General features: G+C 54.5%; 1 protein-coding gene and 1 non-coding gene across 2 annotated transcripts; both read left to right on the forward strand.

The window, feature by feature from the left end:
* The first annotated feature begins 20 nt into the window (after positions 1–20).
* PRRC2A (proline rich coiled-coil 2A) lies at positions 21–14,944 on the forward strand. The gene is made up of 31 exons (XM_025267159.3): positions 21–162; positions 1,971–2,145; positions 2,627–2,804; positions 3,175–3,274; positions 3,366–3,438; positions 3,775–3,918; positions 4,071–4,222; positions 4,406–4,485; positions 4,625–4,767; positions 5,199–5,289; positions 5,386–5,602; positions 6,022–6,496; positions 6,942–7,132; positions 7,354–7,651; positions 8,010–8,220; positions 8,419–10,287; positions 10,778–11,049; positions 11,225–11,355; positions 11,594–11,723; positions 11,824–11,909; positions 12,101–12,334; positions 12,475–12,615; positions 12,731–12,802; positions 12,922–13,089; positions 13,260–13,342; positions 13,502–13,712; positions 13,794–13,892; positions 14,030–14,242; positions 14,354–14,448; positions 14,556–14,646; positions 14,763–14,944. The coding sequence occupies exons 2-31, from the start codon at positions 2,034–2,036 to the stop codon at positions 14,901–14,903; spliced, it is 6,501 nt and encodes a 2,166-aa protein (XP_025122944.2). The 5' UTR covers positions 21–162; positions 1,971–2,033; the 3' UTR covers positions 14,904–14,944.
* Positions 2,329–2,459, forward strand: LOC112583112. Its single transcript, XR_003107458.1, has one exon. It is a non-coding gene; the product is annotated as a small nucleolar RNA SNORA38 (small nucleolar RNA).
* Positions 14,945–15,627: the final 683 nt, after the last annotated feature.

Below are 15,627 nucleotides of genomic sequence, written 5' to 3' on the forward strand. Positions count from 1 at the left end.
TGCCCGGATGGGCCGTTAGTCGGAGCCCAGCCGCGGAGTGAGCGAGGGAGACGGGAGGAGCCGAACCCGGCGCCATCCGCCGCCATCCGCCCCCGCCCCACCGCCATCCCACCCCGGGGAGGCCCCTAGGCCCCGGTCCCGGACCCCCGCGCACCCGGCCAGGTGAGTCTGGGCGAGCCGAATGCTAACGCCCTTTTCCGGCGCGGGAGCGGTGGTGGTGGCGGCGGTGGCGGTGGCGGCGGCGGCGGCGGCGGCGGCGGGCCGGGGGGAGGAGAAGCTGCCATTAGCCGCCGCCATTTTGTCCTCCTGCTGCCGGGCCCTGCCTGCCCCTCCCCCTCCGATACTCCCACCCTGGGACCCGCATCTCTAGCCCGTCTCTGAGTCTATAACCTGCCCGTACCCACTCACCTTCTGGCTTCATGGGGAGACCTCCCCCCTGGCTCCTGGGCCATAACTCCCCACCCCCCTTGCGCTCCTGGACTATCACCCCTATTTATGGGTCCCCTTCCCTGCTGCCGCTGTGGGGTGGGCCGCGCCTGACTGTCCTGCTCTTCCAAGAGTCTTCTTTCCTCCATAGTGGACCCCTCCCCATCACCCAGCGCTAAGGCCCCCCTTTTTTGACGCCCCACTTGGCGTCCAGTCACTCCCACTCTGGAACCCTGCTTTTATCCCGCATCTGTGCTTTCTACGTTCCTCAATATCGTCTCTGCTTTTTTCATTTCTCATCTTCCTTATCACCTTTCTATCCCAACTCCTCTCTCCTGAGTCTCCTGACATTGCTTCCTTTAGTCTGCATCCTTTTCCTGCCATTCCCGCTTACGTGTATTCTTTTCCACCGGCTTTCATAATTCTTTTATTTAGTTTTTTTTTTTTTCATTATTCTATCCCTGTTCCCTTCATAAATTTTCAAAGATTGGCCTTCTTAAACACCTCCAAAGCTACCCTCATCTCCTCATCTAATGTGGCTTAAAGTTCTTGATTTTAGTTATCATCCTGGTCTTGTCTGGATATCTCACCAACTCCCTCTCTCTTTCCTTTACACCATTGTCTACAAACAAATGCCTGGTCACTCAGGAACACTAACCGATGTTGGAGAGTTTGGTCGGCTTGGGGAACAAGGAAAATCGGGGAAAGAAATGACTGCTGATGGGGGGTAGGAAAATGAAGTTGATTCCAGTCTTGGCCCCATGGTTACTTGGTGTTCTTGACGTGGATCCATAATGCTTTGTTTTACCCACGTGTATGTAGGGTAAACCAGAGCCCACCAGTATGCCATCTTCGGACAAACTTTTTTCCAGGAGCTGGGATGGGGGCAAGTGTAGGAAAAGATGGAATATTCAAAATACTTGTTTCTGTAGCTTGGGAATATGTAGTGCCCCAGTTGTTCCCTGAGGAATTCTCTGGCACCAACCCCCAGTCTGGCTGAGCAAGCTCATAAAATCCTTAAACTCCTGCATACCTTCCTACAAGACTTCCCCGGATGGGAGGGAGACTGCAGGGACTAGAACCCAGGGCAAACTTAGGAATCTGGTATCTAATGAGTAGGAGAGCTAAACCTCTCTTCCTTACATGACGGATCTATATGCTTTTGGTTTTATCTAGGGCTTGGACTTGCTGTTTTTATCGTAGGTATCTGAAATGATTTTGATGGATAGAGATTACTTGTGGGCATAATGAGGTTGCTTCCCTTTATAGATTGGCACAAAGGGGAGAGTGTTTATACTAGAAAGATACTGGATTTTTATTTGGGTTTCCTTGGCAAGGGGTGTCTGGGGGAAGGGGGGAATATGGCATTTGGGCTCTGTGGGGAAGATGTTTGCTTAAAGGAACTGGGGTGTTGAATAGGCTAGAGGAAGAGGCATAAGAGGGCCATGTATCTGAGCCCCAGTAAGAATAAAAGGGAGCATCTAGGCTTCTATTGGGAGGCCCTTGGTGGAGCAGAGAGTGAAACACTTGGTGTCTGGTCACAGGCTCCGGCACGTTTTGGGGGAGGCGCCTGCAGGACCCAACGTACTCAATGAGCTTCCAGCGCAATGTCCGATCGCTCGGGGCCGACTGCCAAGGGGAAGGATGGAAAGAAGTATTCCTCGCTCAACCTGTTTGATACATATAAGGGCAAGTCCTTAGAGATCCAGAAACCCGCTGGTGAGGGTCCTGCACTGATGTTCCTAATTATTGGAGGATGAGCATGAATGGGTCATGTATTTCAGAGCTCTTTGAAGGGAAACACCTGTAGTACATATATCAAAAGGTTAGAGGAACACTAAAGACTTTGCAGTTTTATCTTGGATCCCATAGGGGACGTTGTGCTTTTGGTGAACACCAGCATCCTCCTACAAAGGCGTGTCTGTGGTTTCCTGTCTTTGGACACGTAAGAATTGGAGGCAAAGAAATGTGGACTTGGAGAAGTCTAGGGCCAGCTTGCTCCTTGCAGGCTCAAGATCAACCATCCCACATAGAATTACTGAGTGTAAAGCCCTTCAGCCTTCCTTGTTGATAGAATTTCAGAGGCTGCCTAGGGCAAAGGGAGAGAAGCTTTCTAAGAGAAGACGTTGGGGCCTCGGGTAAGATGCTGTCAGATTTCCCTTTAGAGGCATTTTCCATTCTCTCTCCATCTTTTCTCCAGTTGCCCCTCGCCATGGCCTGCAGAGTCTCGGGAAAGTTGCCATTGCTCGGCGTATGCCACCCCCGGCCAACCTTCCAAGCCTGAAAGCCGAGAACAAAGGCAATGACCCCAATGTCTCATTAGTGCCGAAAGACGGAACAGGATGGGCAAGCAAACAGGAGCAGTCCGACCCCAAGAGGTGGGTGGAGACCTGGGGGATCTAGAGTTAGGAATATTTTAACTTTGAACTTCAGGATGAATTGGGGCTTGGTCTAATGTGGCCAGATGAGAGTCCGAGACAAAGAGGAAAGACCCTTTCCTGCCTATTGCAGGACTCCTGTTAAATGACTAAGGAGTGGTACCTTTAACTTTTTGTCAGGTGTGAGGAAAGCTTGAAGAACAGATGACAGTCTATGCAAGCTTGATGAGCTAATGGTATTTTGTCCTAAAACTTGTAAAAAGTAGTGAGAAAGCCTGGGTTTGGTTCCTGTCCTCCACCAGTTGGAGAAGCAGAGGAGCCGGTACCATCTCAGACTCTGAATAACCTTCCCACCTTACCATCCCTTCAGTTCCGATGCCTCAACCGCTCAGCAGCCGGAATCGCAGCCACTGCCGGCTTCACAGACGCCTGCCTCCAACCAATCGAAACGACCGCCAGCAGCCCCCGAGGTATCTGAAAAACTGGATGTTTTTTAGGGAGCAGGGGCAAGGATGGCTTGTAGCTCCTCATCATGTCACCATTATATCTCTGCTTCCCCAGAACACTCCTTCGGTTCCAAGCGGGGTAAAGTCCTGGGCACAAGCCAGCGTCACCCATGGAGCACATGGAGATGGTGAGCGCAAGGCTGTTTGAGGAGGTCTCTCTGGGCACCATAGTAGGCAGGAGTCCTGCACTATACCTTCAGCAAAGTGTTCTCGTAATCTTTTGGCAAAATTTTGGATCACATATTTGGTTTCTTGCAAAACACATGAGCAAGATTTGTTGCAGGTTTATGTGAAAGTGAGAGGTGGGTATCCCCAAACTGATCTTGTTTCTTGAGGAATGAACACCTAATACATAGGGGGTGAGTTTGGAGGCAGAACTGGATCTGGTACCTGTCAGAGCGTTCCACTTTCACAGTGCATCCTCAGTAAAGATACTTGTGTCTCTTGTGCCTCAACCCCAACAGGTGGAAGGGCATCAAGCCTACTGTCACGATTCTCTCGAGAGGAATTTCCGACCCTGCAGGCGGCTGGCGACCAGGACAAGGCTGCCAAGGAAAGGGAGTCTGCCGAACAGTCGTCTGGGCCCGGACCAAGCCTCCGCCCCCAAAGTGAGTGGCCACTATTAGTGAGTGAATGGGTTAGGAATCCACCTTTTGACCAGGATATTACCTTATTCCATTTCAGAGTGAAGTGCTGGCTTATTCATCTTTCTCCCCGTCATTTTCAGCTATGTTCACTCTCTGTCTTTTCCAAAATACAGATTCTACAACTTGGAGGGACGGAGGTGGGCGTGGCCCTGATGAGCTGGAGGGCCCGGACTCCAAACTTCATCACGGCCATGATCCCCGGGGTGGACTGCAGCCTTCGGGCCCACCCCAGTTCCCTCCCTACCGCGGAATGATGCCGCCCTTCGTAAGTTTGGATATCTTCTTTTGGATTGATTGTGCTGAAAGCTAGAGTTAGGAGTTACAACTTAGTCTTTGGAGGGGACAGCTGGAAAGCAGAGGTCTGTGAGGGTGGGAGGATGAGAGGTTTAAGGCTGTGGTAGGCTGTTTGGCTGCTCCTCTGAGCGGCTACTGTTGGGCTCTTTTGCAGATGTATCCCCCATATCTCCCGTTCCCTCCGCCCTATGGACCCCAGGGGCCTTACAGATACCCCACGCCCGATGGGCCCAGGTGAGTAATCTAGGTCTGGATTTGTGCTTGGGGACAGGGGAAGCCTGCTGAGGAGATGGTTTTCTAGCCAGGAGGCTCAGTCTGTGATTATACAATCCAGCCTTCATTTATCTTCTCTTCTTTCCCTTTTCATACACAGCCGTTTCCCCCGTGTGGCAGGCCCCCGAGGGTCAGGGCCACCAATGCGTCTTGTAGAGCCTGTGGGTCGGCCTTCCATTCTTAAAGAAGATAATCTCAAAGAGTTTGACCAGTTGGACCAGGAGAATGATGATGGTTGGGCAGGTGAGTGGATGTTAAGGACCAAGTATTTTAGTTTTGTTTTGGGGGTTTGGTTTGGTTTGGGCCGCACTGTACAGCTTGTGGGGTCTTAGTTCCCTGACCAGGGATTGAACGCAGACACTTGGCAATGAAAGTGTGGATTCCTAAGCACTGGACCGCCAGGGAATTCCCAAGTATTTCAGTTTTAAATAGCAAAATCTGATGAGAAAACAATGGATCATTGTGGGAATAGACATTGAGGGATAGGGTAGATACCTGGAAGAAAGCCAAATCCTGGTGGAGAAGGAGTCAGAGGAGTGAAATTGACAGTCGTGGTGAATCTAGATGCCAGTGGGAAGAGGGCAGTTGGCCTTTGTAGCGCATCCAATCGTGTAGTGATACTCGAGATGGGAGAGCGGAATGCTTGGGTTACCATGCTTCACTTTTCCCCTTAGGGGCCCATGAGGAGGTAGACTACACTGAGAAGCTCAAGTTCAGCGATGAGGAAGACGGACGAGACTCCGATGAGGAGGGAGCTGAGGGCCAGTGAGTTTAGGGCTCTCTGGGGAGTGGAGGGGCTGTTTGTCTCATGGTAGAGCTGGGTTGCAGGTGATTTTAATTCCACTGTTGGTCTACTCACAGCAAGGAGTCCCAGTCAGCTGGTGGTGAGGAACGGCCCCCTGAAGCAGATGGCAAAAAGGGCAACTCCCCCGGCAGCGAACCGCCCCCTCCCAAGACGGCCTGGGCAGAGACCTCTCGGCCTCCAGAGACAGAGCCGGGGCCTCCTGCCCCAAAGCCTCCCCCACCCCCACCCCACCGAGGCCCTGCCGGGAACTGGGGCCCCCCTGGGGACTACCCAGTGAGTGTCTACAATGAGGGGTTGAGAGGGTCACTTTGGGGAGACTAGTTTCAGCTGAGTAATCGAAGCAGCAGTAATAAGAGGAAGCTGGAGGGAGGGCCAAAAATGGGCTGCAGTAAGTGTAGAGCTGTGGAGCATATCTGAAAGGGTTTGGAACATCATTGGTGTTAGGTGGGTTAGGGTGAAGAGAGAAATGCTAGTTAGGAAAAACAAGGACACCTGGGGTCTTTGGGTCTTGAAAAAGAAGAAAAAAGACTAAAATTAAAATGATGATGAGTTTGTCCCTGCCATGAGAGGCCATCAACCCCAAGGCCTGGTCTTTGTACCTGCAGCTAGAGACAGTTGATTAGTCTGTGAAAGAGATGGTAAGAAACATAGTAACTGACACCTCTGACCCTGCTGGGTCTGCCCACTGACAGGATCGCGGGGGCCCTCCCTGCAAGCCCCCGGCACCCGAAGACGAGGATGAGGCTTGGCGGCAGCGGCGAAAGCAGTCTTCGTCTGAAATCTCCCTGGCTGTGGAGCGGGCTCGGCGCCGGCGAGAGGAAGAGGAGCGGCGCATGCAGGAGGAGCGCAGGGCAGCCTGTGCCGAGAAGCTCAAGCGACTTGATGAGAAGTTTGGGGCACCTGACAAGCGGCTCAAAGCAGAGCCTGCTGCACCACCTGCTACCCCTCCTGCTCCCGCTCCACCACCTGCAGTCCCCAAAGAACTCCCCACGCCTCCAGCTCCTCCACCAGCCCCAGTTCCGACACCTGAAAAAGAACCAGAAGAGTCGGCACAGTCCTCTCCTGCCCAGTCCACCCCCACTCCAGGTGTGGCTCCGGCTCCCACCGCAGTGAGTGGTGCGGGCAGTGCCAATAGCACCAGCAGTGGTAGCTTCGAAGCCAGTGCAGGTATGATGGGGATGGGGATGGGTACATCTTCTGTCTGCTTGGGGTTGAGGGTGCAGGTGGTAAGGATGTGAGTAAAGGAGATAAAAGGCAGTTTTGGTTCATTGGACTGTCACTGGTATGGGTGAAATGGATCTTTTTGCTTCTGTGGACATCTGAGGGGAAAAGGTTTTCTTACCAGAGTTCGTGAATAAGTAGTAACCTAAAACTACTTCCTTATTGGCCTAGAGTGGAGCAAGGCTGAAGGAAATGTTACTTTTGATGATTTCATGGGAAATGAACGCCACCACCATTGGCTTTTGAGAGACCTTGAAGTGTTTTCATGGGTTTTAAATGGGATAGTCTTATTTCTAGAGGGGCTGCTAGAAGTGAGTGCTGAAATTATGGGGTGTTCATGGAATATCTGTTGGTGGACTAGATCGCTCTGATTATCTTTTTTTCAATGCAGTGGAACCTCAAGTGCCCTCAAAAGAGGGTCCTGAACCACCAGAAGAGGTTCCTTCCCCTGCCACACCCCCAGCCCCAAAGGTGGAACCCAAGGGTGATGGAGTTGGTCCCACCCGGCAGCCCCCCAGCCAAGGCTTGGGCTATCCCAAATATCAGAAATCATTGCCTCCTCGTTTCCAGCGGCAGCAGCAGGTGAAACTAAATTACTTCTCTTAAGGGCTGCTTCTCTGCTTGGTTTCAACATTTAGCCTATCCATAAGTTACTTCCTGGGTCCCTCTGCCAGTTCTATCTCCGTTGTGTCACCTTAGTTGCTGTCTAGTCCAAGTGTCACATTGATGTGGGTTTTGTTTTTGCTAGTCCTGTGTTCTGGTTGGGCCTTTGATGCCTCTCACTCCCTTTTGTCCTTCCCCAGGAGCAGCTGTTGAAGCAGCAACAGCAGCAGCAGTGGCAGCAGCATCAGCAGGGCTCTGCCCAGCCCACCCCAGTGCCCCCATCACCACCGCAGCCTGTGACCATGGGGGCCGTGCCAGCTCCACAGGCTCCGCCCCCGCCCCCCAAAGCCCTATACCCAGGTGCTCTTGGCCGGCCCCCGCCCATGCCCCCTATGAACTTTGATCCCCGCTGGATGATGATTCCTCCTTATGTGGACCCTCGGCTCCTCCAAGGCCGGCCCCCTCTGGACTTCTACCCTCCTGGTGTGCATCCCTCTGGTAAGGCACCATAGATGAGGTGGGGCGTCGGGGACCCCTTAGTCTTGGGAAGTAGGTATCCTCATCTTGCCCTATGGGGATGAAGGGCAACCAATCAAGAGGGGAGCTTAGCACTCCCGAGATAGCTCTTTGTTGCAGGAGTGAAGTAGTAATGCCCACCTAAACCAAGATTCCCCTGGGTGGAGGGATTGATCTGATTGATCTGTAGGGAAGCTGAGTGGCTCACCATGTTTTAGGAGAGCAGGCACTGACATTGACCGGACTGATGTGGAGGATTGAACTGGGGAGGTGCTTTGGGGGCTGGAGGGCCTGTAACATAAAAAAGGATACTTTTTCTCATACTGTTTGGATTTCTCAGGCCTAGTTCCCCGGGAGCGTTCAGACAGTGGGGGCTCAAGTTCAGAGCCATTTGAGCGCCATGCACCTCCCCTCTTACGAGATCGGGGCACCCCACCAGTGGATCCAAAGTTGGCTTGGGTAGGAGATGTCTTCACCACCACACCTGCTGACCCCCGCCCACTTACTTCACCACTGCGCCAGGCTGCTGATGAGGATGAGAAGGGGATGAGGTGAGTGTGAGTAGAGAAATGGGAGGGTTTCTAGCGAACACACCTAGAAGAATAGGTACTTTGGATTATCGGTGAAATGATAGGAATAAACATGAAAGGAGTGTTTGGGTAATAGTAATAAAGCATTCTGTTTCCCCACCTAGTTCGTTTTCCTCGTCTTGAGATACTTACTTCCATCTTTTCTGTCTCCCTCTTCAGGAGCGAGACCCCTCCAGTACCTCCCCCACCACCCTACCTGGCCAGTTATCCAGGCTTTCCTGAGAATGGAGCCCCTGGGCCCCCAATCCCTCGCTTTCCTCTGGAGGAGCCAGCTCCCCCAGGGCCCCGTCCACTCCCCTGGCCCCCAGGCAATGAGGAGGCAGCCAAGATGCAAGCTCCACCACCCAAGAAGGAAACCCCCAAGGAGGAGGCTCCACAGCTGACAGGGCCAGAAACTGGTCGAAAGCCTTCCCGCGGAATTGGAGGCCAAGGCCCCCCGCCACCTCGCAGAGAGAGCCGCACGGAGACCCGCTGGGGCCCACGCCCAGGCAGCAGTCGTCGTGGGATCCCTCCAGAGGAGTCAGGGGCCCCTCCCCGCCGGGCTGGGCCGATAAAGAAACCCCCACCGCCTGTGAAAGTTGAAGAGCTACCCCCCAACCCCAAGCCCCTCGAACAGGGGGATGAAACCCCCAAGGCTCCAAAGCCAGACCCATTGAAGACAGCGAAGGGAAAGATAGGTGGCCCCAAGGAGATCCCACCCAGTGGGAATCTTTCCCCTGCCCCAAGGCTTCGGAGGGACTATTCCTATGAAAGAGTGGGTCCTACCTCTTGTCGAGGTCGGGGCCGAGGGGAGTATTTTGCCAGAGGGAGGGGTTTTCGGGGGACCTATGGGGGACGGGGGCGGGGAGCCCGAAGCCGAGAGTTCCGCAGTTACCGAGAGTTTCGAGGAGATGATGGACGTGGAGGTGGGACAGGGGGACCAAACCATCCTCCCCGAGGCCGCACTGCCAGCGAGACACGGAGTGAGGGCTCGGAGTATGAAGAGATCCCCAAGCGGCGCCGGCAGCGGGGCTCAGAGACAGGCAGTGAGACCCACGAGAGTGACCTGGCCCCCTCAGACAAGGAGGCCCCCACTACCAAGGAAGGAGTACTTATGCAGGTCCCTCTTGCTCCCCCATCATCAGGAGCACCCCCTTCACCAGCCCCAGCCCGCTTTTCTACTGCCCGAGGTGGGCGAGTCTTCACTCCCAGAGGGGTGCCATCCCGTCGGGGACGAGGGGGTGGGCGGCCCCCTCCCCCCATTTGCCCGGGCTGGAGCCCCCCAACCAAGTCCCTGGCTCCAAAGAAGCCTCCAACAGGTCCTATGCCACCAAGCAAGGAGCCTTTGAAAGAGAAGCTGACCCCGGGGCCTCTGTGCCCTATGGCCCGAGGAGGCAGCAGTGGAGGCAACAATGGAGGCATGGGTGTGGAAGACGGGGAGCGGCCCAGAAGGAGGCGACACGGGAGGGCTCAGCAGCAGGACAAACCACCTCGTTTCCGGAGACTGAAACAGGAACGAGAGAACGCTGCCAGAGGGGCTGAGGGCAAGCCCTCTTCCCTAGCTCTTCCAGCCTCTACACCTGGGTCAGAGGAGGCCCTCACAACAGTAGCAGCGCCCCCACCACCTCGCCGGGCAGCAGCCAAGTCTCCTGATCTATCAAACCAGAACTCGGACCAAGCCAACGAGGAGTGGGAGACGGCCTCTGAGAGCAGCGACTTTGCCAGCGAGCGGCGGGGGGACAAGGAAGCTCCGCCACCAGCACTGCTGACCCCCAAAGCTGTGGGGACTCATGGAGGGGGTGGAGGTGGTGCTGGATCAGGCATCTCAACCATGTCCCGTGGAGATCTGAGCCAGAGAGCCAAGGATTTGAGCAAGCGGAGCTTTTCAAGTCAGCGACCCAGCATGGAGAGGCAGAACCGGCGCCCAGGCCCAAGCAGCAAGTCTGGCGGCGGTGGCGGCGGCAGTGGAGGAGGTGGTGGGGGCCCTGGGGGGAGGGCCGGCCCAGGGCGAGGGGACAAGAGGAGCTGGCCCTCTCCCAAGAACCGAAGGTGGGTACAGGCAGGTGGTTCAGTTTATTCTTTTGAATTGTTAGGTTGGGGGAGGGGAGAAAACCTGTTAGAGAAGTTGGGTTGGATGCAGTGGAATTGGAGGTCAGTACATGGGGTGAGCTGTTAGGCACCAGGTCCTCTGTGTTTAGGTGAAGTGGCTGGAGAGCAGTGGACAGCATCGGAAACACCTGTATTCCTTGTTTTCCTTTGTGCACCTGTACGAGTAAAATTTCCTTAGAAGTGTGGGAAAACAAGGATTCCCTGGCGGTCCCAAGGTTAGGACTCTGCGCTTTCATTGTTCAGGCTCAAGTTTGATCCCCGGTTAGGGGACCAAGATCCCAGGAGTTGTATAGTGCGGCCAGAAAAAAAGTGCTCCAGAAACACCTGGATTTTAGCACAGAGAACAGGTTGAAGGTGAACAGGTGGAAGAGAGTTGTAAGGAAAACAGTAAGTTTCGTGAATACTGGAGCTGATTCTTTGTTCTCTTCAGCCGTCCCCCAGAGGAGCGTCCCCCAGGGCTCCCTCTGCCTCCCCCGCCCCCCAGCAGTTCTGCGGTGTTCCGCTTGGACCAAGTTATCCACAGCAACCCTGCTGGCATCCAGCAGGCTCTGGCTCAGCTCAGCAGCCGCCAAGGAAGTGCAGCTGCGCCAGTGGGGCACCCAAGGCCCAAACCTGGGCCTCCCCAAGCCCCTCAAGGCCCCTCTCCTCGGCCCCCCACCCGGTATGACCCTCAGAGGGCCAACAATGACGATGTCAATTCAGGTAAGCTGGAGGAGCTAAGGGTTCCCAGGGTGTTGAAGGGGGAAGTGTGTGGCCCAGGAGTCCTGGTGCTGGGTGTCTGCACTGAGGGTGGTAGGATTGGGAGGTGGAGTACAGAGGGTAAAGCTCAGTTTGGTGATAGTCAAGGCAGAAGCTGATGAATTTCCCCTTCTCCCAGACCCCCATTTCGAGGAGCCAGGGCCGATGGTGAGGGGGATGAGCGGGACGCCCCGGGACTCTGCTGGAGTTAATCCCTTCCCCCCCAAACGGCGAGAGCGGCCACCTAGGAAACCAGAGCTGCTGCAGGAGGTGAGGGGCTGGGTTGAAGTATTTCACTGCTCTCACTTTTGAAAGCTCTAATTTCATGTTCTCTCCACTCTTTTTCCTATTTCTGCTATTGTGTTTTCACCCCATATTCTCAGTGTTGGTCACTGCTTATTTCTCATTATCTCCCGTTTTGCCCCACACGTGTGGTTCTATGTTCTACTTGCTTGCATTGCCCAGTTCCCATCTCATTCATGTTTTGTTTTTGGACTCTCGTTTTTAGGAATCACTGCCACCTTCTCATAGCTCTGGATTTTTGGGCCCCAAACCCGAGGGCTCAGGCCCTCAGGGGGAGTCCAGAGATGCAGGAACAGAGGCCCTGACCCCTCACATCTGGAATCGTTTACATACTGGTGAGTTCAGCTGAAAAGGAAGGACAATGTTAGAGGACTTAGAGCAAGATGGACCATAGAACTGTCTTCTCTCACTTCTGTGTGTTGGTGCTTTTCCCAGCCACTAGCCGAAAGAGTTACCAGCCTGGCTCCATGGAGCCTTGGATGGAACCCCTGAGTCCTTTTGAGGATGTGGCTGGCACAGAGGTGAGAGAGTGGGGGGGAGTGTCTGAGCTGGGATGTTGTTGAATACCGGCCCTACTTGCCCAACTGTCCTGGGATGAGTGTGGGGCTGTTCGTCACATAGTCATCTCCTTTCTATAGTTTGTCTGTGTGTACCTCATTCAGGTATTGGGGTGCTTCCTGCTCTGACTTAACTCCTTCTCCACTCCTCTCAGATGAGTCAGTCTGACAGTGGGGTGGACCTGAGTGGGGATTCTCAGGTGTCATCAGGTCCCTGCAGCCAGCGAAGTTCCCCTGATGGAGGACTCAAGGGGTCAGCAGACGGGCCCCCCAAGCGACCTGGAGGCCCCTCACCCCTGAATGCTGTTCCTGGTGAGGGTCCACCTGGCTCTGAACCCTCTGAACCTCCTAGGAGACGACCACCTGCCCCCCATGATGGGGACAGAAAGGTAAACAACCAAGAAAGGATAAGAAGAATGTTTCTTGGACTTTGGCCATGCTTTTGTCTCCCCTTTCTTCTGCCTATGTGTGCTGATTTGAGCTTCCTTTTCCTCCTCCTACCCCTACTTCACTCTGTTGCCCCACTCAGGAGCTGCCCCGGGAGCAGCCTCTGCCCCCTGGGCCCATTGGCACAGAACGATTGCAGCGTACAGACCGAGGCCCAGAGCCTGGCTCCCTCCGGCCTTCCCATCGACCTGGTCCTCCAGTCCAGTTTGGTACCAATGATAAGGTCTGCGTCGACTGGATCGGGGTGTCTTGGCTTGGGTGGAGAGAGGGGAAGAACTGGAAGTGGGGGAGGACACGTGTCTGAATCATGGACCATTTCCCCTGCCTCATGATCACAGGACTCAGACTTGTGCCTGGTGGTGAGAGAGAGTTTAAAAGCAGAGAAGGAGCTAACGGCATCAGTTACTGAGGTAAGTGGGGGACAGAGGTTTTGAGGACAGGCTTTGGACACCTGGAGGAGAGTGTCTGGGAGTGACCTGGGTATCCAGGTTGCGCAGATGGCCCTCTTGACAAGGCTTCTCCTTCCCAGGCCATTCCCATGGCCCGAGACTGGGAGCTGCTCCCCAGTGCTTCTGCCTCAGCTGAGCCACAATCCAAGAACCTGGCTTCTGGGCACTGTGGCCCCGAGACCAGCTCCTCAGGCCAGCGCTTGTACCCTGAGATCTTCTATGGCAGCCCTGGGCCTCCCAGTTCTCAGGTAGGTCCTGCCTCCTATTCAAGGACCCCTCTCTGTCTGCTGTCCCTAAAATCAAGCCTTTGCTATTTGCAGTTTTTTAAATTTCCCTTCTTGCTTTTGCTGTAGTTAGTGGGGTGGGTGAGTTTTTCTTGACCAGGAAAACGAGCTGTTGCATTCTTGCTCTCCTGCAGGTCTCAGGAGGAGCCATAGACGCTCCATTACATCCCAACAGTGGAGGCTTCCGTCCTGGGACACCCTCACTGCACCCTTACAGGTAAGACTTATCTCAGAAGGACATGGAACTGTGTTCAGGGAAAGAGAGAAGGGGAAGATACTTCTAGGGTACCTGGAGGGTGGTGGACTTCCACTTCAGACTAAAGGACTTGACTGGTTCCTGATACCTCTTCCCCGCCTTGGCCCAATTTCCTTCCAGATCACAGCCCCTGTACCTCCCCACGGGCCCAGCCCCGCCCTCGGCACTGCTCTCGGGGGTAGCTGTCAAGGGCCAGTTTCTGGATTTCTCCGCACTGCAAGCAACAGAGCTGGGGAAGCTGCCGGCTGGAGGGGTTCTCTACCCTCCACCTTCCTTCCTCTACTCTCCAGCCTTCTGCCCTAGCCCTCTGCCAGACCCACCCTTGCTTCAGGTGAGAGGCGGGTGGATGCTGGGCTTAGGGGTAGGAGTGGGGTGCTTGGGAGTTGACATTGTCCTCCCTGTTCCCCAACAGGTGCGACAGGATCTGCCATCCCCCTCAGATTTTTATTCTGCTCCTCTGCAGCCTGGTGGCCAAAGTGGCTTCCTCCCCTCAGGAGCCCCTGCCCAGCAGGTACCTTTTATTTTCCCAGTCCCCTTTGTGCGCTTTGCCTTCCAACTCTAGCGTTTTATGTTACTTGTTTGGACTCTTCCTGGTTTTCTGACATTCCTCCCTGCCCCCAACACACACTGCCCTCTTTCTCATTACAGATGCTTCTGCCCATGGTGGACTCACAGCTGCCTGTGGTGAACTTTGGCTCCCTGCCACCGGCGCCACCTCCTGCCCCACCCCCCCTCTCTCTGTTACCTGTGGGCCCTCCTCTGCAGCCCCCCAGTCTGGCTGTAAGGCCCCCACCTGCTCCTGCTACTCGGGTGCTGCCTTCACCTGCCAGGCCCTTCGGCCCTAGCTTGGGGCGAGCAGAGGTAAGGTACAGGAGCTGAAGTGCTAGGGAACCCCGAGACTCAGGGGTAAGGATTCAGTATCAGGATGAAGACGTGGAGAGGCAGGACGCTCATGAGTCTTTTTTCCTTCAGTTGCACCCAGTAGAACTGAAGCCGTTCCAGGATTATCGAAAACTGAATAGCAACTTTGGGGGACCTGGGTCATCACGGACTCCCCCATCTGGAAGGCAAGAGAAGGGAATGGGGGTGCAGACTGCCCAGCCATCCCCAAGGATTTACTTTCTTTGGGGACCATAGGGGGGTCTGAAGGTTGCCTCAAATATCTTTCCTCCAGGTCTTTCTCTGGCCTCAATTCCCGTCTCAAGGCCCCACCTTCCACCTATAGCGGAGTCTTCCGCACACAGCGCATCGACCTCTACCAGCAGGTGAAGGAGAAACCCCTGTAGGCACAAGTCCGAGTTGAGTTTCCTCCTGAGTTCCCGCCCTTCCATCCCTGACCTCCCTGATTGACTTAATTCTTCCACATGTGCCCGCCCCCCAGGCCTCCCCACCAGATGCCCTGCGCTGGATGCCGAAACCTTGGGAGCGGACAGGGCCACCTTCTCGAGAAGGGCCATCCCGAAGGGCAGAGGAGCCTGGGTCCAGAGGGGACAAGGAGCCTGGATTGCCCCCACCCCGCTGAGGGAGTTCCCTTTGCCCCCCACCCCCCGGGGCTTGTATATAGATTATAAATATATATAAGGGGGAAAGGGGTGGGTGGGGAAGGGTTGTGGGGCTGGTGCCTTGCTTCCCCTCCTCTCCCCTCCCCTCATCCCCTATCCCTGGGGCCGTTTGTTAAAAAAGAATAAAAGGATTTAAAAAAATTGCAAATGATTTGGGGGATGGGTTGGTTGGTTGCAGTCTCTTATGTCATATTCAGTGCCAAGTGATCTGTAGAGTGGTTTCAGTTAGGCAAATATTTGTTACTTTACCTTGGTGACCACTTTTAACTACCTCAAAACAAGTGTTATCTTAGAAGTTTCATGGGCCAGGAATTAGGTTTTGTTTTTTGTGCTAGTGAGGTTGGTTTGTACGTGACAGCTGGGTCGGTCCTATAGAGCTTTGCTTGCATATATGGGGCCATGGTGGGACATCTGGATGGTAGAATGCCATTAGATTGTCAACTAGTGTCTTTACATGGCTTCTCCAGCAAGATCTGAGTCATCAGGCCTTTCACATCCCTGAGCCAGCGTTCCAGAGGTCTTGGCAGACACTGCAAAGGTTATGACTTGGCCCTAGGTTTCTGCCAGGTTTTGTTTGTCCAACACCAAGCTAGCTAAAGGTGGGGCATGACAACTGCTTCTAAAAAGAAATAGTGGACAGCCCACAGCCACACGTCACTTTGGTCCTGTCTGCAAATCAGAAGT

The sequence above is a fragment of the Bubalus bubalis genome, chromosome 2 (genome assembly GCF_019923935.1).
Source record: "Bubalus bubalis isolate 160015118507 breed Murrah chromosome 2, NDDB_SH_1, whole genome shotgun sequence".
NCBI lineage: Eukaryota > Metazoa > Chordata > Mammalia > Artiodactyla > Bovidae > Bubalus > Bubalus bubalis.

Coding starts and splice junctions, on each gene's coding strand:
- PRRC2A (XM_025267159.3), top strand. CDS start 2,034: ATGTCCGATCGCTCGGGGCCGACTGCCAAGGGGAAGGATGGAAAGAAG. Junction 11,724..11,823: donor CTGGAATCGTTTACATACTG/GTGAGTTCAGCT, acceptor TGCTTTTCCCAG/CCACTAGCCGAAAGAGTTAC. Junction 13,893..14,029: donor CAGGAGCCCCTGCCCAGCAG/GTACCTTTTATT, acceptor TTCTCATTACAG/ATGCTTCTGCCCATGGTGGA.